Source organism: Salvelinus sp. IW2-2015, unplaced genomic scaffold (assembly GCF_002910315.2).
Source record: "Salvelinus sp. IW2-2015 unplaced genomic scaffold, ASM291031v2 Un_scaffold2508, whole genome shotgun sequence".
Lineage (NCBI taxonomy): Eukaryota > Metazoa > Chordata > Actinopteri > Salmoniformes > Salmonidae > Salvelinus > Salvelinus sp. IW2-2015.
In genome coordinates, this window is record NW_019943824.1 from 44,555 (window position 1) to 70,755 (window position 26,201).

The 26,201-nt window shown below is 43.6% G+C and overlaps 1 protein-coding gene and 5 non-coding genes across 7 annotated transcripts; 1 reads left to right on the forward strand and 5 right to left on the reverse strand.

The window, feature by feature from the left end:
• Nucleotides 1-2,668: 2,668 nt before the first annotated feature.
• On the reverse strand, nt 2,669-2,742 carry trnan-guu (transfer RNA asparagine (anticodon GUU)). Its single transcript has one exon. It is a non-coding gene; the product is annotated as a tRNA-Asn (tRNA).
• A 339-nt stretch (nt 2,743-3,081) lies between these two features.
• trnan-guu (transfer RNA asparagine (anticodon GUU)) lies at nt 3,082-3,155 on the forward strand. The gene has a single exon. It is a non-coding gene; the product is annotated as a tRNA-Asn (tRNA).
• Nucleotides 3,156-3,449: 294 nt separating this feature from the next.
• Nucleotides 3,450-3,522, reverse strand: trnak-cuu (transfer RNA lysine (anticodon CUU)). The gene has a single exon. It is a non-coding gene; the product is annotated as a tRNA-Lys (tRNA).
• Nucleotides 3,523-6,725: 3,203 nt separating this feature from the next.
• trnak-uuu (transfer RNA lysine (anticodon UUU)) lies at nt 6,726-6,798 on the reverse strand. Its single transcript has one exon. It is a non-coding gene; the product is annotated as a tRNA-Lys (tRNA).
• A 2,396-nt stretch (nt 6,799-9,194) lies between these two features.
• Nucleotides 9,195-9,267, reverse strand: trnak-uuu (transfer RNA lysine (anticodon UUU)). The gene has a single exon. It is a non-coding gene; the product is annotated as a tRNA-Lys (tRNA).
• Nucleotides 9,268-13,693: 4,426 nt separating this feature from the next.
• Nucleotides 13,694-22,418, reverse strand: atg9a (ATG9 autophagy related 9 homolog A (S. cerevisiae)). 2 transcript variants are annotated; one of them, XM_024141358.2, is made up of 20 exons: nt 22,289-22,418; nt 21,880-21,953; nt 20,871-21,030; nt 20,701-20,744; nt 20,355-20,419; nt 20,089-20,238; nt 19,716-19,857; nt 19,488-19,628; nt 19,225-19,345; nt 18,915-19,090; nt 18,712-18,834; nt 18,347-18,534; nt 18,110-18,263; nt 17,673-17,852; nt 17,330-17,536; nt 16,820-17,040; nt 16,615-16,732; nt 16,160-16,448; nt 15,908-16,050; nt 13,694-15,820 (listed from the first exon to the last, which is right to left on the reverse strand). In XM_024141358.2, the coding sequence occupies exons 3-20, from the start codon at nt 20,974-20,976 to the stop codon at nt 15,812-15,814; spliced, it is 2,577 nt and encodes an 858-aa protein (XP_023997126.1). In that variant the 5' UTR covers nt 20,977-21,030; nt 21,880-21,953; nt 22,289-22,418; the 3' UTR covers nt 13,694-15,811. The 2 variants fall into 2 exon arrangements, with proteins under 2 accessions (XP_023997126.1, XP_023997127.1); XM_024141359.2 differs by having other exon boundaries at nt 21,825-21,953.
• Between the last annotated feature and the right edge of the window lie 3,783 nt (nt 22,419-26,201).

Sequence of the window (26,201 nt, forward strand, 5' to 3'; positions counted from 1 at the left end):
TGCAGTCCGTAATATTTTTCAAGCCCTGCCACATCCGACGAGCGTCAGAGCCAGTGTAGTAGGATTCAATCTTAGTCCTATATTGAYGCTTTGCCTGTTTGATGGTTCGTCTGAGGGCATAGCGGGATTTCTTATAMGCGGACGGATTAGTGTCCCGCTCCTTGAAAGCGGGACACTACTAGCCTTTAGCTCAGTGCAAATGTTGCATGTAATCCATGGCTTCTGGTTGGGAAATGTATGTACGGTCACTGTGGGTACGACGTCGTTGATGCACTTATTGATGAAGCCGGTGACTGAGGTGGTATACTCCTCAATGCCATTGGATGATTTTTTWAAATTTATTGAACCTTTATTTAAATTGAATCCCTGAACATATTCCAGTCTATGCTAGCAAAACAGTCCTGTAGCGTAGCATCCGTGTCATTTTAATAATTTTTTATTTAACTAGGCAAGTCATCTGCCCACTTCCATATAGCGCGAGTCACTGGTACTTCCTGCTTTAGTTTTTGCTATGAGCAGGAATCAGGAGGATATTATTATGGTCAGATTTTCCAAATGGAGGGCGAGGGAAAACGTTGTATGGGTCTCTGTGTGTGTGGAGTAAAGATGTTCTAGAGTTTTTCCCTCTGGTTGCACATATGACATGCGGTAAAACTGATTTAAATTTGCCTGCATTATAGTCCCCAGCCACTAGGAGTGCCGCTACTGGATGAGCATTTTCTTGTTCGCTTATGGCCTTATACAGCTCGTTGAGTGCAGTCTTAGTGCCAGCATCGGTTTGTGGTGGTAAATAGATGGCTAAGAATAATATAGATGGTAGATAGTGTGGTCTACAGCTTATCATGAGGTATTCTACCTCAGGCGAGCAATACTTTGAGACTTCATTTATATKAGACAAAGCACAACAGCAGTTATTGACAAATAGACACACACCCCCGCCCCTCGTCTTACAAGACGTAGCTGCTCTGTCCCGGTTGATGCACGGTGAAGCCAGCCAGGTCTATATTATCTGTGTCGTCGTTCAGCCACGTCTCGGTGAAACGTAAGATATTACAGTTTTTAATGTCACGTTGGTAGGATAGCCTTAATCGTAGATCGTCCAGTTTGTTTTCCAATGATTGCACGTTGGCCAATAATACAGAGGGTAGTGGTGGTATACCTACTCGTCGGCAAATCCTTACGAGGCAATCCGCCCTCCTCCCCCCTTTTCTGTTTTTTTCTTCACGCTGATGACGGGGATTTGTACATTGTCCTGACAATGCAGCATATCCTTCGCGTCGGACTAATTAAAGAAAAAAATCTTCGTCCAGTTCGAGGTGAGTAATCGCTGTTCTTATGTCCAGAAGGTACTTGGCCTATCCATAGGGGGTATTTGAGAAGATTCATGAGACCATAGACCTACTGGTAAAAATCACGTGGGGGTACAGTAACCGAAAAAGATTGAGAACCACTGATCTACCCTAGAGCTGGGCGATATAGCCAAAATCTCATATCCCGATATAGGTCATTTCATATCCCAATAACGATGCATATCACGATATAACACGTTTTCTGTAAATTCAATGAATCAATATTTTATATAAAATAACCACATGTAAAGGCCTATTTCTTATTACATTTTGAATTATACTCACCAAATAAAAAGGTACTTACTCATATTTTATTTCATCCTTTTATTTAGAACAGTGGTGCGAATTTTAAATTAAGCATGTAACAAAATATAAAATATGAATGTATAAAATCGAAAAAGGTAAATGGAAAACACTTGAAATATAGTTGGAAACAAAATAAATATGGGCCTAAAATATATCCCCCAAAAATGGGGGGGGCTTGCCTATTTTGCATATTATTTTGGCATCAATACGTGTCACAAATCAATGTGCATTTGGTACCTTGGGTCGAGTGTTAGCACCAACTCACGAAACCCCCGTTTCTCTACCATGTAAATTGGGGCCATGTCTTKGCGGGTTTAAGTTATAACCGCAACTGTTATCTCCTTCCATCTTCGTGAAAGCCTCTTGCAACGTCTGAGTCTGGAATTTGTTTTGGGCACTCGACTTTACTTTTTAGGGTCTCATCCGTAGTCTCTCCGTACTGTTTCAGTACATGATTCTTGCGTAGGTGGTGAAAAAAAAAGATTAGTGGTGTTTGAGCCTGTTGTCGGGACCGGCCTGTGGCATATTTTACAAAGGACGGTTTTCTGGTCTGTGTCAGACTTTTCATACCCAAACCACGTCCATGCGACCGAAGTAGCCCCTCTTTTAGGTATGATCTCCGTGCTCTGTGTCACGTTCCTCCATGTTTGTTTGTGTTGCAAATTTCCTTCCACGCAGCCACACCGCACGTGTGGAAAAACGCAAAGCGTCGTCCAATTGACGTAAATATTACCGTAAAGAGTGTGATTTGCGACACAACAAAATAAACGATAGACGTTTTTCTATCGTTTCATATTATGMTCTCTCGTCAGACGATATATATCGTCATATCGCTATATATCGTCATATCGCCCAGCCCTATGGATTAGTGCTATCCGGGATACTTGGGACGTCCCTACCCTAAACCCTTAACTAACCATAACCATTTAAAATGTCAACTTTAAAATGGGGTAGGGATGTCCCAAAGGTTCTGGGTTGCAAGGACCTATTTATCAGGGTGCAAAAAATAATTTCGTCCCTGGGTGGGCTCGAACCACCAACCTTTAGATTAACAGTCTAACGCGCTAGCCGATTGCGCCACAGAGACGGTTGCACCATGTATRTGTGACTGTAACTAAGAATGTCACCGTCCCAGTGCTAGACCAATTAATCTTTGCATTCTGTCGGACTTGGGGTGCTTTTCAATGCTAAGAGACTTCTTCCTTTGCTACACATGCACTGCTCTGAGAAGACCAGTAACACTCTTTGCAGCACGGCAGCACCCATAGTAAGCTGAGCTAATGAGAGATCAGTGTCAACATCCTGAGACTACATGAAATACAAATCACCCCTTACCGGTGCTCTCTAAACTCTAATAAAATTCTGACAGTCACCCAATTTCAGACGGTGCAGATTTCTAACATGTTTTATTCCKMTASGTTTCACCGTCTCTGTGGCGCAATCGGCTAGCGCGTTAGACTGTTAATCTAAAGGTTGGTGGTTCGAGCCCACCCAGGGACGAAATCTTTTAGTTCTCTTTGAACGTCTGGTTYTACAAATATAACGAAAAAAGCAGTGACAACATGCTGGAGAGTCGTCAACGCTTTTGCAAACCTCTTTCCCTAAACACATATACTGGTACTTTATAATGCCATGACAGAACTAGTGCTGTTCCCTCTACCATAATCTCAGCGCCCAGAACAGAGAGCGCCGGGAGACTAACGTCTGCCATAACTCCTGTGAAAAGTACTCTTACACAAACTCCAAAATTCCACGTACACTTCCTCTCCGCTGCTGTCCCTACAAAAATAATTGCGCCCAACGTGGGGCTCGAACCCACGACCCTGAGATTAAGAGTCTCATGCTCTACCGACTGAGCTAGCCGGGCACTGATGACCATAGCATTCCTCAGAGGCTAAAACGTATCGCAATATCAGTGACTCCTACTTCAGTTATAAAAGAAGTGCATGGATGGAGCCTGGCCACAAAGAAGAGAGGGCTAGTTGGGACAAAAGACAGGACAACATAACACGGGATCCCAGCACAAAAGGTTGGTGGCACCTTAAATGGCTCGTGGTAATGGCTGGAGCGGAATCGGTGGAATGGTATCAAATACATCAAACACATGGTTTCCACGTGTTTGATGCCATTCCATTGGGAGCCAGTAGCCTCAGTAGCCTCCACTGGATCCCAGTTTCAACTACCACTGTCAAACACAGAGGCACACACAAAGTGATGATTCTCCATAAACATTATTCAAAATAAAATATAGTAAATTGTATAAAAAAACAAATTTCAACCGTAAAATTACAATAAAACATGTCTGCCCCGTGTGAGGCTCGAACTCACGACCTTCAGATTATGATTATGAGGCCTGAAGACCACTTATAAATAACATGATTTTTAAAGACAAGTGCTTCGGTTCGTGCGGTATTGTTCACATACATTTTAATAAGCTAATAAGGTTGTTACAACACCATAAACATAACACTGTATGTTAGCCCTTCTAAAACGCCCTTCTAAAACGGACGTTCCACTCCCATTCAGGTAAAACTTGCAGTAGCCCCCAGTGGTAACAGAGAAGCACAGCAAGGATAGACCATAGAGAATGATAGAGGACTCATCATTGTATCTGTCCCACTGGGGCTGAGCAACTCCAGTCCTCGGGGGCCTGATTGGTGTCACACTTTTTCTCCATCCCTAGTAAACACAGCGGATTAATCAAATTGCATTCTAAACTGAAGATCATGATTAAGTGATTATTGGAGTCAGGTGTGTTAGCTGGGGCTGGGGCAAAACTGTGACACCGATGTCAATGGTTGCGTCAATTCAATCTGGTATCAGGACAAAATGTGATTCAGAGTCACCGAATATACTTTAAGTATTTTTATTAAACTCAAGTGATAAATGGTAAATGCAATTTTCGTATATACGGGTTCACTGTATCACCACGCAGGGTAAAGCAGAGAACTGGCAGGATGTAAGTAAACAGCTGTTCTTATACTGTGATAGACGTAGTTCCAACCCGTCTGTTGGCCTATCACAATAGAGGCTGAGCGTGGTTTAAACTTGCTCAGCCTATCGCCGGCGCTCAGGCTGGTCCCAGCCTCTTGGCGCTCCTTGGTGTCCGGCGCTGTTGCTGTGTAGATTACGCTCCCACACCCTAGAGACTGAGGTCAGACAGTTCTGTAACATTGTTTGAGCTATTTGCACCTGCATAGAAAGCATACTGTTCTCGCTCAASGTTAACCACAGCTTCTCAGCACACTTATCTGGGGCAAAATGTTACTTCCAGCACACACACAGGAACCCAGACCAACAGTTGCTAATATTCAATCACATGTGTTATAGTATTGGGTTATAGTGCAATAAACACAGATCCTCACACCAATCAGGCCCCAGAGGACTGGAATTGCACAATGCAGGGCAGCGCTGTTTATATCTGGGTTGCATCCGGTTTATACAGACCAACATCGCATCATCACGTCATCCAAAAACATAGCAGACACTGGATGAATATAAAAAAGAGTTAATATCTTTGACTGAAAGTGACGGGGGAACAAAAACATTTGGCCTCAGCGACAATTATTTTAATAATTCAATGGATGATTTGTTCACAAAGGTGATGACTAAAGTGATTTTTCAAATCTGACCTCTCTATGTGGCCTTCTATGGAATTTGGCTTTCTAGGCCGGGCGTCACTTAAACTGCAGTACTGACATAAAATGATTGGAGCAATAGAAACCCTTAGGCAGCGCCATTGCGGCCATCTCCATTTTGAAGTAGTCCATTTTCTTCTTCTACTGCTTCTATGAGCTTGTAAACAAACTAAAAAGGGTGCATACAGCCACCTGGAGTGTGCCATTTGAATAGGTATAAAGTTGAGGTTGGCGTTTTACTGCCACCTGCAGTTATGGAATGTTTGCTCACAAGTATAATTAATTGGATTATCCCTCCGAATTACCCAAATAAAATTATGTGATCCTTCCTTAACCCATAGGAAGCCCCGCCCAGTTGACTACTTCAAAATGGTGAAAGTCTCAATGGCACCATCCATGCTAAAACTGGCTTTTGGGCACTAGAGTCCTCTACAATTCTCTATGGGATAGACAATGGCGGGTCAATACAATGGAAATTAATGGTGCAGTGGTGGGCCAGAAAACATATAAACCGCATGGCTTACCATTTATACTGCCTTGAGGGAGAGTCGCTAATGTCGAACAGAACACAGCCTCGACTTCTCTCGCCAAGGCSAAACTGTCAATATGAGCCGAAAAAGAGACAGAATACTGTCTGTAATAAACCAAAAACATCTCTGAAAATACCCGAATGTGAGCCTAAATAAATATATGCCTACATATTTTACAGACCATCAATGTCCATTTTCATGAGACTCAGAACGGGTAACAGTTGGCCCATGCATTTTTTGGCCTGAACACATGGAATCCACGTGGACAGCTAAGAGACCCCTGAAGCGAATTGGTGAAGGTTGATGTATCTGCACCATTTCAAAGAAACAAACATACTCCCCTACTTTTACAAAAACCCTTTTTTCTTACTACCAGGAGGCAGATATGCACAAGCCAGCTGTGCTGTTTTCCTGAATTCTAGTCTAGCCCTGCAACTCCTATAATGGCTTTTAATATCTTGGACACAAATAAAATACTACTACTATATTACTAGTAATGTATCGGTTTATTTTCCGTGTGTAATACCAGCTAGCTTAATAACAGCTTGTAGTCGAGCATAGCCGACTCCAATCCATAGGCCCAACACAAGGTTGGCGTTTTACTACTTGGCCTACTCCTACTACTTGGCCTACTCCTACTACTTGCATATCGGACAAGCAACCCCTTAAAAAAAACTTTGGTAGGCTACGGGATGCATTTCAAAGTATTCAACAAATGTATAAACTTTAGAGCAGCGGCAGAATTACATCATATTTTTGTCAGTCGACAAATCTCTTTTGCGCGCTTACCTGTTCAACCGACGTCACTCCTCTGAAAATTATACGGCACGTGATTAGCACAATTTAACTACTTTTATGAGGGGACACAAGACTCTTAAACACCCCTGGAGAGAAAATTGTATCGCCCGAACAGGGACTTGAACCCTGGACCCTCAGATTAAAAGTCTGATGCTCTACCGACTGAGCTATCCGGGCTCTGTGCTWAATATGGGGAACTGTTATTATGCATTATCAGTGCTAGAAACTATGGTCTGTATTTGTCAGAAATCATAACCAATCCAAACACTGGAATTAACTGCTCCTTTTAGCAGATGGGTGGGACTGGAGGACAGGAGTCAGTGTTGAGTGGGAGTGGCCTGTCACCTGGTGGTGTAGTCTTACCTGGTCTGGCTGGTCAGTTACATCTTGTTTTTACATTTACATTTTAGTCATTTAGCTGACGCTCTTATCCAGAGCGACTTACAAATTGGAAAGTTCATACATATTCATCCTGGTCCCCCCGTGGGGAATGAACCCACAACCCTGGCGTTGCAAGCGCCATGCTCTACCAACTGTAGCCACCTTTTGCCTTGACAACTTTGCGCACTCTTGGCATTCTCTCGACCAGCTTCATGATGTAGTCACCTGGAAATATATCCTTTGGTCTGATAAATCCACATTTAAGATTTTTGGTTCYAACCACGGTGTCTTTGTGAGACGCAGAGTAGGTGAATGGATTATCTCTGATCGTGTGATTCCCACTGTGAAGCACGGAGGAGGAGGAGGTGTGATGGTGTGAGGATGCTTTATTTAGAATTCAAGGCACACTTAACCAGCATGGCTACCACAGCATTATGCAGCGATACGTCATCCCATCTGGTTTGCACTTAGTGGGACTATCATTAGTTTTTCAACGGGACAATGACCCAAAACACACCTCCAGGCTGTGTAAGAGATATTTGACCAAGAAGGAGAGTAAATACCTGGCCTCCACAATCACCCGACCTCAACCCAATTGCAACTTAATACTAGGAAGGTGTCCTTAATGTTTTGTACACTGTGTATATTTATATTCCGGTCTCTGACATGGCTCGTTCTGATATTTCTTAATTGTTTTACGGAACTACACGGGTATTTTTTTTTATTACTAAGTAATAATAACTAAGTTTATTACTAAGTTATTTCACTGCACCTGAAATAACATCTGCAAATCTGTGTATGCGACCAATAAACTTTGATTTGAAGATTGTTGCAACACCATAAACAGAACAATACAGCTCAGTGGTTCTCAATCCTGGTCCTGGGAACCCAAAAGGTTTCACATTTTTGTTTTTGCTCTAGCACTGCATACCTGATTCAAATGATCAATGCCTGATGATGAGTGGATGATTTGAATCGAGAGTGTGTAGTGCTAGGGCAAAAACTAATATGTACACCCATATGGATCCTTTTGTCAAATTAACGTAAAAAGTTGAGTTTTGTATTTTAGCTAACCCTAACACTTTTCTTAACATTAATCTAATTATCATAACCTGCTACATTAATTATCCTAACCTGCTGAGTAAATTATCCTAACCCGCTACAAAAAGTGAAATCTGAAGTTAATTTGACAAAAGCTTGAACCCTTCTAGCCAYGACCTAAAATAGACGTTCCACTCCCATTCAAGTAAAACTTGCAGTGAACCCCAGTGGCAACAGAGGGCGCACATCAAGAAAGGACAGAATGCATGGTCAGATGCAGATTTCAACCATGCAGTAGCGGGCCCCAAAACATGAAAACTGCATGGCTGACCATTACCGCCTTGAGCGGGAGTTGCTAATGCCGTAGGCAACACAACCAGCCTGTGCTCGCCTTCTCTGTCCAAGGCCAATCTGTTAATATGATCAGAAAGATTCATATTAGAATAAGGTCTCTAGTAAAACAGAAAACTACTGGGAAAAAAACAGATTGTGAGCCTAAATAAAAATAGGCAAATATGCACAAGCCAGCTGTGCTGTTTATCCCCTGCATTCAAGACTGAGTCCTTGTCTAGGCCTGCAACTCAGTTCATTAATTAATTTCTTGTACATAAAAAAAAATATTGGCTACTATATTATTAGTGATGTATCCGCTTATTWTCCGTGTGTAATAGCAGATCGATTAACCGTTTGTAGCCGAGCATAGCCGACTCCGATTCATAGTCCCAACACGAGGTCAGCCATTGGCCTACTAACGTTACTTGTATACCTGTCGTTCATCTGACAAGAAACGCCTTAAAACCCCCTTGGTACGGGATGTACTTCAAATTTAAAGTATGCAAAAGTATTTAACAAAAAATGTATAAACTTTAGAGCCGAGGACGAATTACATCTTGTTTTTTTTCAGTGCACACATCTCCTTTGCAAGCTATCCTGTTCAACAGAGGTCACTCTTCTCTGAAAATTGTACGGCACGTGATTTGCATAATTCAATCACCTATTATGATTGGTTATCCGATTCTAACACCCCTGGAAAGAAAATATTGTGGCCCAAACAGGGACTTTTGAAAATTGTACGGCACGTGATTTGCGTAATTGAACCACCTATTAAGATTGGTTATACGATTCTAACACCCCTGGAGAGAAAATGGCATCGCCCGAACAGGGACTTGAACCCTGGACCCTCAGATTAAAAGTCTGATGCTCTACCGACTGAGCTATCCGGGCTCTTTTTAGCATAACTTCCACTATATATCATAACCAAACTCTCAGAAATTATAAAGGACACAAACACTGGAACTGTCTGCTCTTTTTAGCACTTTGATGAGCGGGACAGGAGTCAATGTTGACACTGATTTRTGGGACAGGACAGGAGTCATTGTTGGGTGGGAGTAGCCTGCCACCTGGTGGTTTAGTCCTGACTGGTCAGTTGTTTTGTGGGATCCTTGTGAATAAGGGAAAGTTGTTGACGATAGATTAACCGGTAAACACTATATCGATATCAGATTTTTATTATGATTGCTAAATACTGTTCAATTTAAACACTTGCACCCCAATCCCACCTTCCCCAAAACCCTTGTAAATATTGGACTATAAATTGTGCCTTCCTGTATTAGGGTGGTTTGGGGTTAAACGCCCCGCTCCTGTAATTCTCACACAAACCACTTTATGTCTCCCAAAAGTGTTCGACACTTTCCCTGAATGCCACTAGTCTTGCTCAACTAAAAATGCCATCTGTCTCATTAAACTTTTAAGTCACTAAACAAAAACGTTTTTGAGGTGCATTGATCAAATATTTTGTAATTTAGAAAAAGTTATGTACCTTTTTATATATACYAGTAGGGGAGCCTAAATAGAAATAATCCACTTGATTAGAGATCATCTTTTTTATCTGTTTTTTATTTTAAGTGAGTATGTTTGGGGCAAAATGCCCCCAAGACAATCGATGCAAGTCAATGGTACCTACTGTATATATTAGCATTTACCAAATAATTTCCAAATCATCTATAAGTAACTTCTTTGAGTTACACAATCAATTTTGAGATATTTTCGGATTACTTGGACAGGAAGGGTGAAAATAAAAAGATGGGCCGTACATAAAAAACCTGATCATAAAATAGGTTTCCATCCAATTTGGTGATAGATTTTCATGTGAATATTCTAAAATACGCATAAAAACAACACGCACATTTTCCCACCAGAGATGTGTTTCCATCATATTGACTTGTGTCAGATAAAAGGTTCTGCGTGATGACATAGTGCACATAAAATACCTTTTGCTGTTAAATTGCCATGTACCGAATAACAAACACAAGTTAAATGGGCTTCCATCACATTTTCAACTCTACTGATGTTTTTCTCACACTCTAGTATTGGCATGTGCGCAGGGTTTCCCAAACTCTGTACTAGGGCCTCCCCTGGGTGCACGTTTTTTTTCTTTCAAAGCACTCACAGTACTGCTGATTCAAATAACCAACTCATCATCAAGCTATGGTTATTTGAATCAGCTGTGTAGTGCTTGGGGAAAAACCAAAACCTGCACCCAGGGTGGGCCCCAGGATCAGTTTGGGAAACCCTGAACTAGGCAACAGTGCTATCAGCGCGCTGTTAGCTACAGCACATATACAGCCTACATCAGGGATGGGCAAATCCAGTCCTTTTGGGGCACTGTAAAGTCCATGGAGAATAAGAGCACCTCCTCCCAGCTGCCCACTGCACTGAGGCTAGGAAACACTGTCACCACCGATAAATCTACGATAATCGATCATTTCAATAAGCATTTTCTACGGCTGGCCATGCTTTTCACCTGGCTACCCCTACCCCGGCCAACAGCTCTGCACCCCCCGCAGAAACTTGACCCAGTTACACTAGCTCTGTCAGGAGGAATGGGCCAGCTTGTGGAAGGCTTCCTGAAACATTTGACCCAAATTAAACAATTAAAAGGCAATGCTACCAACTACTAATTGAGTATATGTAAACTTCTGACCCACTGGGAATGTGATGAAAGAAATATAAGCTTCTCTCTACTATTATTCTGACATTTCACATTCTTAAAATAAAGTGGTGATCCTAACTGACCTAAGACAGGGAATTTTTACTAGGATTAAATGTCAGGAATTGTGAAAAACTGAGTTTAAGTATATTTGGCTAAGGTGTATGTAAACTTCCAACTTCAACTGGATATCCATCCTGCCCTGCCTTTCTAAAAAAAGCCAAGTTAACAAACAGATCACCGACCATTTCGAATCCCACCGTACCTTCTCCACTATGCAATCTGGTTTCCAAACTGGTCATGGGTGCACCTCAGCCACGCTCAAGGTCCTAAATTATATCATAACCGCAATCGATAAAAGACAGTACTGTGCAGCCGTCTTCATCGACCTGGCCAAGGCTTTCGACTCTGTCAATCACTGCATTATTATCGGCAGACTCAATAGCCTTGGTTTCTCAAATGACTGCCTCGCCTGGTTCACTAGCTACTTTTCAGACAGAGTTCAGTGTGTCAAATCAGAGGACCTGTTGTCCAGACCTCTGGCAGTCTCTATGGGGGTGCCACAGGGTTCAATTCTCGGGCCAACTCTCTTCTCTGTATATATCAATGATGTCGCTCTTGCTGCTGGTGATTCTCTGATCCACCTCGACGCAAACGACACCATTCTGTATACATCTGGCCCTTCTTTGGACACTGTGTTAACTAACCCCCAGACAAGCTTCAATGTCATACGACACTCCTTCCGTGGCCGCCAACTGTTTTTAAATGCTAGTAAAACTAAATGCATGCTCTTCAACCGATTGCTGCCCGCACCCGCCCGCCCGACTAGCATCACTACTCTGGACTTAGAATTCTGACTTAAAATATGTGGACAACTACAAATACCTAGGTGTCTGGTTAGACTGTAAACTCTCCTTCCAGACTCACATTAAGTATCTCCAATCCAAAATTAAATATAGAATCGGCTTCCTATTTCACAACAAAGCCTGCTTCACTCATGCTGCCAAACATACTTTCTAAAACTGACTATCCTACCGACATAATTTACAAAATAGCCCCCAACACTCTACTCAGCAAATTGGATGTAGTATATCACAGTGCCATCTGTTTTGTCACCAAAGCCCCATATACTACCCACCACTGCGACCTGTATGCTCTCGTTGGCTGGCCCTGGAGACTTATATCTCCCTCTCTAACTTTAAGCATCAGCTGTCAGTGCAGCTCACCGATCACTGTACCTGTACACAGCCCGTCTGAAAATAGCACACCCAACTACCTCATCCCCATATTGCTATTTATTTGTATTTTTATTTGATGCTCTTTTGCACCCCCAGTATCCCTACTTGCACATCATCATCTGCACATCTATCACTCCAGTGTTAATACTAAATTGTAATTATTTCGCCTCTATGGCCTATTTATTACCTTACCTCCCTAATCTTACTATGTTTGCACACACTGTACATAGATTTTGACTGTACGTTTGTTTATCCCATATGTAACTCTGTGTTGTTGTTTTTGTCGCACTGCTTTGCTTTATCTTGGCCAGGTCGCAGTTGTAAACGAGAACTTGTTCTCAACTGGCCTACCTGGTTAAATAAAAGTGAAATAAAAAAAATAATAACAAATAAATTGGTGTCACACTTTTGCTTAAGCCCCAGCTAACACACCTGACTCCAATAATCAACTAATCATGATCTTCAGTTTAGAATGCAATTAGTTGAATCAGCTGTGTTTGCTAGGGATGGGAGAAAGGTGTGACACCACTCCGGCCCCGGAGGACTGGAGTTTCCCATCCCTGGCCTACATGATTACATGATGATATTATTATTATGGACAAAAGAGCAAGATTATTTTTATTTGTCAAACGGCAGCCAAGCATCGATTATCATCTCACCAGCATCAATCTCATCACCTTGCACTTTTCACTACCCTGTGAAGTTCATCATAATTTATTTAATCCGTATAATAAACAAAATCCGTAAATAAACTGCATGCCTGCCCGATGAGTCGTAGTGGGAGGACCACACATGTCATCGCGTGACTCCAAGTTTACTTAAATATCATGCCTATTATATCAATATTTGCGAATTAAAGGGTTTCCACCGAATTTTTTTGCATAATTCATTTTACCCGAAAAATATAAAAAGATCTCACCTTGTCTAGCCTATTTTATTTTGTCGACATTTGGAAAGTTAACCGGAAAATGTTGTTTCAATCAGGCCTGTCATGACATTTATGTACTTTACTAGCATAAAAAGGTCGGATGGAAACCTGGTTATTGTRAGGATATTAATAGTGAGATGTGCAATGGCATTTTGTTTTCCGATATTTKATTTATTTWATTAAAATAAGATACTTTAGCTTCTAAGAGTCCATTACAAAAAAATGGCACAATAAAACATATACAATTGATTTGAACACATTCATCTTCGGGGGCCATTTTGCCCCATAGCCAGGGGCGTTTTCCCCCACTTTCTAAAGTTTGTTTTCATTGAATACCCCCCCCCGAAAAAACTGCTCTATACTTATGCTAAAATGTTTATTCTATTCTACTGAGCCATTTACTTTATGTTCGTATTGTTATATTTTATTATAAGTAAGCATTTCATTGGACGGAGTATACCATGTGTATCCCGTACATACAAAACTTGAATTACATAAAGTTATTAAATACATTTTTATTGATGATTTACAACTGTACAAAATGGCAATTTACAGGACAATCTATAAAAACAAAAACAGATAGGCTATATGTGTCAGCTCAGGCATCCTAGTACCTCGTTGTTAAACTTGTACCACTGTATCCCAGGAGACCCTTTACATTATTCAAATCCATTCCTCCAGGTCTGCCTTCTATTTTTATCCAGGATCTGATTCAGATTGGACTCTGTGKCTGGCCACTCAATTACATTAATATATCAATCAATAAAGCGAGCAGCGCTGAAGACCTTGCCTTCTAGAAATKAAYACCCAGCTGTAGTCTCTGACTGTATCTATTGGAAGCATCTGTCATCTTTAGCCTGGTCCCAGATCTGTTAGTGCTGCATGGTCGACCATATGGGGGCTGGTTATACAGCACTTAAAACAGATCTGGGACCAGGCTAGTCTACTTGTGAGTCCAGAGTCAGTGTGAACCACAAAAACAAACACCTGTAAAACACCATGCATCTCAACCTCAACTCTCTGAAGGTGGCACAAGCCCTGGTTAAAATAAAGTCATACAAATATGAAATGATCAAAATCAATATACTGATAACTGACATCCTTTGAATTCAACAAAAGTCATTAAAGTGCATTCTCTTTCTTCCCCAGACAGTTGGGCAGAAAAAACATGCAGCTGGCCCGATGCTGACTATTCTATCCAGCTGTTAGTGTTGATTGAAGGTTCATTGCTGTATAGTTATGAGATGGTTGTGCTTAAAGGGGCAATCTGCAGTTACTATATACATTTTTGGACATGTCCATTTTGGATATAAACCCATTGATTCTTGGAGAGTATAACTTATAAATGCACCATGAGCTTAGTTCCACTGTCACACCCCATCAGAAGCCCAAATATACATTTGTAAATGTAAACAAACACTGTATAGCCTCAAAACATGGTTAAAACAGAATGGATGGTAAGTCCTTGCATCCACAGCTCCGTCTATGAATTTGGGTGGTTACATTTCTCCAGCCCCATCCTTCAACCTTTTACTGAAACAGTGGTGGGGGGTGCTTTGTTATCCTTTCAACTGTGGATTGCCGCTTTAAGCGCTTAAATATGGCACTGAAGAGGCTGAAGTTACACGTTCCAACCAGCCTGGTAAGTTTGCTTTCTTTAATTAAATAGTGTTTGTATGAAACAAAAACAATAACTATGATGTGTTTATTGTATATCCCTATTTATTAACTATCTACACCTCAATGATATACTTAGAATAGTCCAATGTCCTGATTTGAATTACAACAGTATGTCTATGCACACGGTGTATATCGGTTTAGTGCCTGCTTCATGTCTATGAGATCTTTGTACAACACTATCACCCAATCTACCACCCAAACCCAAAAGGATTCCTCGTGCCAATGCAGTCATACTTTGGTGGAAGTCCGCTCTCCTGTCATGTCACGTCACACACACACACACATATATTATGTGCATGCATATATATATATATACACACACACACACACACACACAACCATTTTTCTCTGAAAGTGCAATAAATATAAGCAACACAAAGAGAAAAAACAAAGAATTTAAAAAAATGACAAGCTTGTCTGTTATCTTTAAAAATGCACATTAATTGCAGTTTACACCCACACGTGATTTGCAAACGAATGCAAGAAGAAAAAGTCATCTCTGGATAGACGTTGCCCTTAGGCACAGATATGATCAGTTTATCCTCCCTAAATCCTAACCTTAACCATTATGGCGACAAACCATAAAGCTGGCCTTAGATTAGTGTCTAGGAGGCAACTATAAAAGCCAACAAATATGATACGGTTTCTATGCTGTCAGTTATGATGAAGTCATCAACCACCGTCACTTGATTGGCTGAAGTGTCATCCACAGAGGGTGTCAAGAAGAAGTCCTTGTAATCTTCACACTGTTACTCGATTGTTTTTCTCTAGCCCCGAGTGAATAACACGGCATGCTGCTATCCCACAGGTCTGTCCATCTGGGGTCAAAGGTGAAGCCATGGTCGAAAGTTCACAGATGAGCAGGAAGTTCTTCTCTGGTAGGATGAGGATGTGTGATGTGTTTGCGAAGGAGGGAGGGGTCTCTCTGGTCAGTTACGTCACCTGAGGAGAGGGAAACAATGATATGGAACCCCATACACAAGATCTCTGTGTGTGTGTGTGTGTGTGTGCGTGTGATTTTGTAAACACCTTGTGTATGTTGGGAGGCATGTCGTCCTCTGAGCCCTCCTCAGGTACAGTGTCGGGGTGTCGGCCTCCAAGTCCCTCCTCTGCCCAACCCCCCATAGGCACACGCGCCGACCTCACCACTCTGCCCCCCGGGCCGACAGAGTCTGGAGGAGTGACACACACAGTGATATCAGTATGATCCATATCAGTCATCTTCAATATCATTACATATTAGGGAATGAGAGTATTATTTTTCATGGTTGTCATGGTTACCCGTGTTCCCCCCGTAGCGACGCTGGCTGTTGCTCTGGAGTGGTGCCACTTCCTGTCCCGGAGTGGTACCTCGGTCAGGGTTAGGGTCCGAGTTAGAGCTGGGGATAGGGCCGGGGGAGGAGATAGGGGTGGAGATAGGGAAGGTGTGTGAGCGGGGGATGGGGTTTCGGGGGTTAGTGTTCCCTGACCCTGAACCCCCCTCCTCGGTGATGCTGTCACTACTGTCGTCACTGTCCTGCCTGTGCCAGGTGTGCCGGGACAACTCCCCTCCAGACTGCTGCTTATGGAGCTACATAGAGGGAGGGAGACGGGGAGAGAGGAAGGAGGGAGGGGAGAAGGAGGGAAGAAGAGGGGGAGAGAGAGGGGAGGGAAGGGGGAGAGACGCATTTACTTTTGATGCTCTTTATTGCAAAATGTTTAAAACCATCCATCCATCCAGACACAGACAGACAGACCTCATGTATATTGAGTGCGTGGATGCTCATCTCCGTGGARGCGTATTCTGATAGGACGAGACTWGTCAGTTGACCTTCCCACACACTACTGCCTGAACTAGCAGTTCGAGCATCAGTACTGGTGGGGGGGGGAGAAAGAGAGTTAGTTGATTGACGGTTAGTTGATAGATTGCTTGATTAGTTGTGGGAGGAGTGTGGGCTTTACCTTGATCCCGSCATGGCTCTGCTTGCAGAAGAGGCGTGTCCGGCTGACCTATGGGCGGAGCTACAGCTGCCCCTCATGCTGCTGACTGAGAGGGAGCGCAAGGCTGACGCCCCGTCGCTAACACCCACCGCCCCGTGATTGGTCAAGGAGCCGTCCCGCCCCAGATGAAGAGAGGCCAATGAGGGGGGACCTGCCAGGAAGTTAGCTATCAGACTCCTTGGCTGCGCAAGAGAGAGAGACACACACACACAGAGACAGATAATTAGATTTTTACCTTAAATATCAGTGTAAACAAAAAACTCAGAAATGTATACAATGTTAAACTTGAGATCAAAATTTAAGTGTCAATGTATGTATTGGCATGTCTGTCTGCCTCCCTACCGCTGACTCTGACAGTGAGGTGAGAGTGTGTCTGTCTCCCTACCTCTGACCCGGACAGTGAGGTGAGAGTGTGTCTGTCTCCCTACCTCTGACCCGGACAGTGAGGTGAGAGTGTGTCTGTCTCCCTACCTCTGACCCGGACAGTGAGGTGAGAGTGTGTCTGTCTCCTGTAGCCTCTCTCTGTACTCTCTCCTTCAGCTGGCTGATGAAGTGAGTGGTCTCGGTGGGGGGCTGCCACTGGGGGTTGGTGATAGCAAAGTGCATCAGGGAAAGCTCAGTCTTYCCATCCTCCGCCTGTTGGTAAATAGATGCCTCTGTCTTCCCCTCAGACATCCACTGGAGGGAGGGGGAGGAAGTAAGAAAAAGGAGAGAAGGAAGGAGTTAGGGACGGGAAAGGGTGAGAGAGAGTCACTATTTATGCATTGCCCATCTGTGTGTGTGTGTACGTATGAGTCGTGTGTGTGTCTCTCACCGCGGGGTGTCCGTGCTGTCTGATGTCCATCTGAGCGAAGGAGCAGGTRTCTCCCACCCCTACCACCTCCACGGTGAAGTTCCTGAAGAAGTCAATGATCTCCAGAGACTTCCTCCTCAGACTGAAGATCAGGATGAAGGGAGTCACCAGGGGGCTGATCAGCTCCTCTAGGATAAACACCTGGACAGGCAGAGGAAAGGTTAAAACACCTGAATGCTGATCTAGGATCAGGTCCCCCCCCCCTGTACATATAATCGTACTTCATTGCGACCTTAAAAAGGGAACACTGATCCTAGACCAGCACTTCTAATCTGAGATGTTTTGTGAATACAGGCTCTGGCCAGGTAGAGAAGAATATGCCATGTGCTTCAGAAATGATTGATAAGTTCCTGCTTTATAAAAAGAGTGGAAAAGGTTATGACTATAGTGCTACTCACAGCCTTGTACTGGAAGAGCTGTGAGAACTGGTCTCGTGTCTCGTAGCGATGAGCGTTGCCCTGCCAGTGGTCTGGCATGTAGTGGATGTGAGCCAGAATCACCCTGAGCAGCTGCTCTGGACAGTAAACCAGGTGTTTATCTGGGATAAAAGACCTGAGGGAGGGAGGGAGAATGTGAAAGAATGTACTAAACCCTTCAAAATGACGTAGCACACAGACAGACAGACACACACACACCTGCAGACAGTGATACACACTCCCAGCAGGGTGATGGATGACAGGACGTGTTCCACGGCGAGGACGTCTTCGTCGTAGATGGTCAGAGCAATGAGGACAGCCAATAGGGAGCCAGCAAAAAACGCCACGTTCTTAGCCACCACCGTCAGCAACGGGGACAGGAAGCAGTTCATATACCTAGAGGACGCCTGGAGGTGGGACACATGCACGGAAGTGAAGAAAATCTGGCATTTTGGCCACCACTGACAGCAACAGACAAGAATCAGTTCATCAATTTCACAATAATTACCTTACACACCTTCTGTGTGTGTGTGTGTGTGTGTATGTTTGTGTGTGTGTGTGTGTGTGTTTGTGTTCATTCCTACTTTGTAGCCCTTGCTGAGCCGTGACATCAGTTCGTGGTCCAGCTCATTGAAGTGGCGAAGGTAACATCGACCGTACAGAGACCAACACCTCGCTCCCAAACTACCTGGCTCACGCTTTATCACCTACACACACACAATAAATTAGCTTTACAGTATCTCCTACACCTCTATAACGGAGCACAGCGGTGTGTGTGTGTCCCTACCTCTGTATAGCTGAAGAAGGCATACAGTATTTGCCAGACCAGTACGACAGGACAGAGTAAGAGGTTAGCGATGCCGATCCACAGTATACGTGATGCCAGTTTGTCTSCCAGCTCCAACCTGTTACCACCTCTCTTATACTGCGGCTTCAAACTCCACTCACTCTCAAACAGAGAGCCTGGGAAGGGGGGGTGAGAGAGAGAGAGAGACACAGAGAGAGCCAGAGACACAGAGAGAGCGAGAGAGACAGAGAGGTGAAAAGTGTACCAAACAAAGTGTACCAAGCACAAACTCCAAAACACACACACCAACCTGGCCCCCAGAAGAGGATGAGTTCAAAGTTGTACTTGAGGCCGCGGGTGTAAAACACACTCTCCCCGAGCAGTGGCGGGCGGAAACGCACAGGAAGGAGGGACTTATTTACCATGGCAACCTGGAGGAAGAAGAAAGGGGTTTAGGTGGTGTTGTTTTTGATTGACAGGTGGTTCAGTAGTAGGGGTACAAACGAGGAATGGTAAATAAGATGTACTCTGACACGAGCACAAATACACGTGAGTGCACACACACACACACACCATGTAGTTTTTGAAGCGCAGGATACGGTGGTATATGTCCAGTTCTGTGAGTTCTTTCTTGTGGATACAGATCTGGTGTTCCTTCTGGATCTCAACGATCCGGGCCTGAACCTCCTGCCATGTGAAGTATGGCAGCTCTGCCTAGAGTGGGGGGAGGAGAAGGGGGAGAGGTGAAGATCAGTAGTTAAACCAGTTGGTTCAAGACACGCAGACAGACACACCACACACCATGCTCATCTTGAGTGCGTTGGTGTAAAAGGAGCGTATCTCCCAGTAGCAGCAGATGTTGTAGATGAACTTGATGAGGCGATGCAGCCAGAACACTCCCGATATCATCAATACAAACATCACTGTCACGTTGTCACGGATACTGGCGGGAAAACAACAAGCAGATTGTCACGGATACTGGCGGGAAAACAACAAGCAGATTGTCATGGATACTGGCGGGAAAACAACAAGCAGGTTGTCATAGATACCGGTGGGAAAACAAAAATCAGTAAGGACATTTTCTAGCATTCCTTATTAACTTGAGTGCAAAAGATGTGTTAATAAAGTGTTTATAATGCATTTATAAAACATTTGAAGTGTTTATAAGCCTTACCTTGCACTGCAGACGTCCACAGGCAGGAAGGCGTCAGGCAGAGTGACTTTGGAGGAGTCGGTGTGGTTGACAAACTTGTTAGCGAACAGAATGTCATAGTCCACACAGTTAGCCAAGAAGACTGTGAACCCTACCACAAACAGCAACTGACTACAGAGGGGGAGAAAGGGGGAAAGAGGAGAGAGAGAGAGGAAAGTTAAAAACAACCCCTCAGGACACCAACATGGACCACATAGAAGACACACACACACACACAGTGTACTTACACCAGCTCAAAGACCTCTCCCAGCAGCATACAGGTGAAGCCATTCTTCTGGTGCAGGTTATAGACGTGTCAGGGGTCAAGGATCAGATGATGACATAAAAGTAGCATGTGTYCTCTYATAATGAAAGTCTAGTCAGCTATAGTATTAACTCAGGTCACMAGCTCAACATTCCTCCTCCTGGAGAGCTACTGGGCGTGCAGGCTTTTATTCCAGCCCTGCTCTTACACACCTGATTCTATTCTTCTCCCGGGAAGGTGTTGACTATCCCGGTCTTAAAATAACCCCCGGGGTAGTTGTAGTGGTGAATGATCCGGGAGTACAGAGCCACAGAGGGGTAAAAGGATATCCTCTGGAAGAACAGGTCCAGGTTCTCTATGTGGTGCCACGGGGCTGCAGAGAACAGTCAATAACAAAAACAGGTTAGTGTGTGTGTGTGCGTGTGTGTGTGTGTGTGTGTGTGTGTGTGTGTGTGTGTGTGTGTGTGTGTGTGTGTGTGGATCTACTAAAGAACTTTACACTTGTTTCCATCAGGTATGTGCACCAGTAGGTTCTCCTCTCCGGTAGGAGAGTCGCTGTATGAAGCCTCTAGGCGCTGGTACTCTGTGTCAAAGTGTGCCGCCATGGTAACCACAGCTTCAGTTACCTTCAGCAATCAAGCCCATAGCACTGATTGGACCTGTGGACCACAGAAAGGGTGAGAGAGATAGAGAGATCAGTGCCATAAATCCACAGATAGGCTGTATTACAAAAACCATGTGTCTTTCTCTTCCCTCATCTGCACTGGATTAAGTAACAGAGGGAACCTCTTTCAGACGTTCACCTATCCAGCTCCTCACATGAAAGTAGATAAAGGAGAGGAGGCGAGGAAAGGAAGCCAAACATGTCAATAAGCCATACCACACCTGTGCTCCACCCATCACTGGAACATGGACGTGGCCATGCTTGAAAGACACGACAGACAGACAACTGACAGGTGTGGATTTGGGCACACAAAAAACAATTCTTGCAGCAAATAATAAGCCATAATATTACAAAAGTTCCACCGTTTGCCTAGCATAAAACAGCCTACGTTAATCATGTTGGCCAATATAGACATGTCCCTGGGAAAACGCTGCTGACACAATGGACAGTGTTCCGAAATGTGCTCTGCGACTCCAGCGGAATCACAACCACGGATATTGAGACAGAGAGCGTTTTAAACCACATTATAGCCTACAAATATCCTACTGTTTTACGTAGAGCCTATGGCTCTGATTTTACTCACGTGAGCGACAAAAACCAAGTCTATACATGCTTTTTGACCGACGTGCGAAGCGTGGCTTTAACTTATAAACAATAAGCGTTCCTGGTGCTGCTGGCCTTTTGAAAGGCAACAATGACGAGGAACACACAGCCAGCCTCCTCCTATGCTATAATCTACATATAAGTGGAAATATTGTTGCATCTACAAGTATTCAGCAAATAGCTTACCTGGAAAATGATTCGGCTACGCGTGTTTAGGCCTACAAACAAGAAAATAGCCCACCTTTGTTGACCAAGCATAGTTTAGCTCCATTCCAGGATTATTACACGTAAAGGGATTGCCGCTTACATTTCACCCTACAGAAAGAGAACATGGGACATTACAATTCTAAAATCATGAAATTGTAACGATAAGCCGATCTCAGTGCTTACAATATAGCCGTGATTTAAAAAATAAATAAAAAACTGTAACGTCAGCTAGGCAGCMCGGTAAAGTGTAGGCAGAGATGTGCTACCCTAGGAAGAACCGAAMCCGTCAAGATGATTTGGTTCTCAGAATATTGGCAGAATGCTATTGTTGAAGAAAGCTGCACGTTTATGACAGATCTACAAAAACATCACAAGGATTTAGCTCTATATTTTACTGCACTAGACTAATAGTCTGTTGAAAATGTTATCCGGTCTCAGCCTACCTTTGACGCAGGTGGACTGATCGTCAATGAGAATTGCCGAGCCCTTGTTTATAGAAGACGTCTAGGCTTTGTTTTCCTGTTTATTTTTGAGTCAGAGGCGAAATTTGGTTTCATTTCTGAAACACATTATGTACACCAATGCCTGTCATGGCTGATGGATACCTGGTTTAGCCAATCAGAAGAGTGTTTTTCCCAAACGGGGAAGAAAACAGCCAGTCATAGACAGAGGCGGACTCCCAAAGAGGCGGACTCCCAAAACTCCTGCTTCAGCTTTCATGACACGCCCTTTGAGCTCATACAGGGGTATGACATGCAGGTTTTGGTCAATGGTCAGTTATGATATTCCTCCGTGTTTTGAATTAAATATAAAAGCAATCTCAAATATCGTTGTCTAAAACTCAAAAGTATCTAGACTACATGTCATTCCTGACGACGAGAAACGTCAATGATGAATTGAATGTACAGTCATTTTTAATTMAAGTCTATATGATATCTATGGGCGCGCCTGAAAATTAAATTAATTAAATGTACCTCCCCCCTAGTGGATATTTATGGTATTACAACAACATTGACACATTCGGGGTGCTGCTATACTGAAACTCACCTCTGGGTTGGGCTATAAACCCAACCTATTGCTAAAGTTTGAAGTTACATTGGCTGTGCCTTACAGTAATGATGAAGTCGATTAGACTCACAATTACATGTATCTGCTATTAACCAAGTTGTTTGTTCTCAAACAAGCCATATAGACATTGTGGAGTGTGTGGATGAGAATATTCATAATGTGACTGTGGGCCGCTGGAGTGACAGCTGGCCTTTTGTTCAGTGTGTCTGTTAACTCTAATGGCCACCTGTGTGTTGAATATGTAAGAACATTACTTGGCCATCTGTTTCATCCTTTCATTCTCCCTACCTCGCTCTCTGTCTCACCCTCTACCCCCTTTCTCTCGCTGTCTATCTTTGTATGCGTGTGTAATCTAATCATTATAGTGAGTAGGGCTATTACGTCTGGTGCGATTAGGATTAGGATTCATTTGGGATAATCTGATAAAGTCTGTCCAAGACAGAAACAYTACACTCTTAAGAAATAAAAGTGGTATCTAGAATCTAAAAGGGTTCTTCAGCTGTCCCTTTTTGGTTCCAGGTAGAAGAACCCTTTTGGAATCAGGTAGAACCCTTTTGAGGTCCATGTAGAACCCTTCACATGGAACCCGAAAAGAGTTCTACCTGGAACCAAAAAGAGTCGTTTTATAGGGACAGCCGAAGAATCCTTTTTTCGAGGAGTGTACAGTCGTGGCCAAAAGTTTTGAGAATGACACAAATATTAATTTCCACAAAGTTTGCTGCTTCAGTGTCTTTAGATATTTTTGTCAGATGTTACTATGGAATATTGAAGTATAATTACAAGCATTGCAATAGTGTCAAAGGCTTTTATTGACAATTACATGAAGTTGATGCAAAGAGTCAATATTTGCAGTGTTGACCCTTCTTTTTCAAGACCTCTGCAATCCGCCCTGGCATGCTGTCAATTAACTTCTGGGCCACATACTGACTGATGGCAGCCCATTCTTGCATAATCAATGCTTGGAGTTTGTCAGAATTTGTGGGTTTTTGTTTGTCCACCTGCCTCTTGATTGACCACAAGTTCTAAATGGGATTAAGGTTTGGGGAGTTTCCTGGCCATGGATCCAACATATCGATGTTTTGTTCTCCGAGCCACTTAGTTATCACTTTTGCCGTATGGTAAGGTGCTCCATCATGCTGGAAAAGGCATTTGTTGTCATCAAACTGTTCCTGGATGGTTGGGAGAAGTTGCTCTCGRAGGATGTCTTTATTCATGGCTGTGTTCTTTGGCAAAATTGTGAGTGAGCCCACTCCCTTGGCTGAGAAGCAACCCCACACATGAATGGTCTCAGGATGCTTTACTGGTGGCATGACACAGGACTGATGGTAGCGCTCACCTTGTCTTCTCCGGACAAGCTTTTTTCCGGGTGCCCCAAACAATCGGAAAGCGGATTCAGCAGAGAAAATGACTTTACCCCAGTCCTCAGCAGTTCAATCCCTGTACCTTTTGCAGAATATCAGTCTGTCCCTGATGTTTTTCCTGGAGAGAAGTGGCTTCTTTGCTGTCCTTCTTGACACCAGGCCATCCTCCAAAAGTCTTCGCCTCACTGTGCATGCAGATGCACTCACACCTGCCTTTTTTTTTTAAATTTTTTTAATTTTCACTTTATTTAACCAGGTAGGCTAGTTGAGAACAAGTTCTCATTTGCAACTGCGACCTGGCCAAAGTAAAAGCATAGCAGTGTGAACAGACAACACAGAGTTACACATGGAGTAAACAATAAACAAGTCAATAACATGGTAGAAAAAAAAAGAGAATCTATATACAATGTGCAAAAGATGAGTAGGCAATAAATCGAATAATTACAATTTAGCAGATTAACACTGGAGTGATAAATCATCAGATGATCATGTGCAAGAAGAGATACTGGTGTGCAAAAGGCAGAAAAGTAAATAAATAAAAGCAGTATGGGGGGTGAGGTAGGTAAATTGGGTGGGTAGTTTACAGATGGACTATGTACAGCTGCAGCGATCGGTTAGCTGCTCGGATAGCAGATTTTTAAAGTTGTTGAGGGAGATAAAAGTCTCCAACTTCAGAGATTTTTGCAATTTGTTCCATCGCAGGCAGCAGAGAACTGGAAGGAAAAGGCGTCCAAATGAGGTTTTGGCTTTAGGGATGATCAGTGGAAACACCTGCTGGAGCGCGTGCTGCGGGTGGGTGTAGCCATCGTGACAGTGAACTGAGATAAGGCGGCACTTATACCTAGCATAGCCTTGTAGATGACTGGAGCCAGTGGGTCTGACGACGAACATGTAGCGAGGGCCAGCCGACTAGGGCATACAGGTCGCAGTGGTGGGTCGTATAAGGTGCTTTAGTAACAAACGAATGGCACTGTGATAAACTGCATCCAGTTTGCTGAGTAGAGTATTGGAAGCTATTTTGTAGATGACATCGCCGAAGTCGAGGATCGGTAGGATAGTCAGTTTACTAGGGTAAGTTTGGCGGCGTGAGTGAAGGAGGCTTTGTTGCGGATAGAAAGCCGATTCTTGATTTGATTTTGGATTGGAGATGTTGATATGAGTCTGGAAGGAGAGTTTGCAGTCTAGCCAGACACCTAGGTACTTATAGATGTCCACATATCAAGGTCGGAACCGTCCAAGGGTGGTGATGCTAGTCGGGCGTGCGTGCAGGGCAGCGAACGTTGAAAGCAGCATTTGGTTTACTAGCGTTTAAGAGCAATTGGAGGCCACGGAAGGAGTGTTGTATGGCATTGAAGCTCGTTTGGAGGTTAGATAGCACAGTGTCCAAGGAAGGGCCGGAAGTATATAGAATGGTGTCGTCTGCGTAGAGGTGGATCAGGGAATCGGCCCGCAGCAAGAGCAACATCATTGATGTATACAGAGAAAAGAGTCGGCCCGAGAATTGAACCCTGTGGTACCCCCATAGAGACTGCCAGAGGACCGGACAACATGCCCTCCGATTTGGACACACTGAACTCTGTCTGCAAAGTAGTTGGTGAACCAGGCAAGGCAGTCATTAGAAAAACCGAGGCTACTGCAAGTCTGCCGATAAGAATATGGTGATTGACAGAGTCGAAAGCCTTGGCCAGGTCGTGAAGACGGCTGCACAGTAATGTCTTTTATCGATGGCGGTTATGATATCGTTTAGTACCTTGAGCGTGGCTGAGGTGCACCCGTGACCGGCTCGGAAACCGGATTGCACAGCGGAGAAGGTACGGTGGGATTCGAGATGGTCAGTGATCTGTTTGTTGATTGGCTTTCGAAGACCTTAGATAGGCAGGGCAGGATGGATATAGGTCTGTAACAGTTTGGGTCCAGGGTGTCTCCC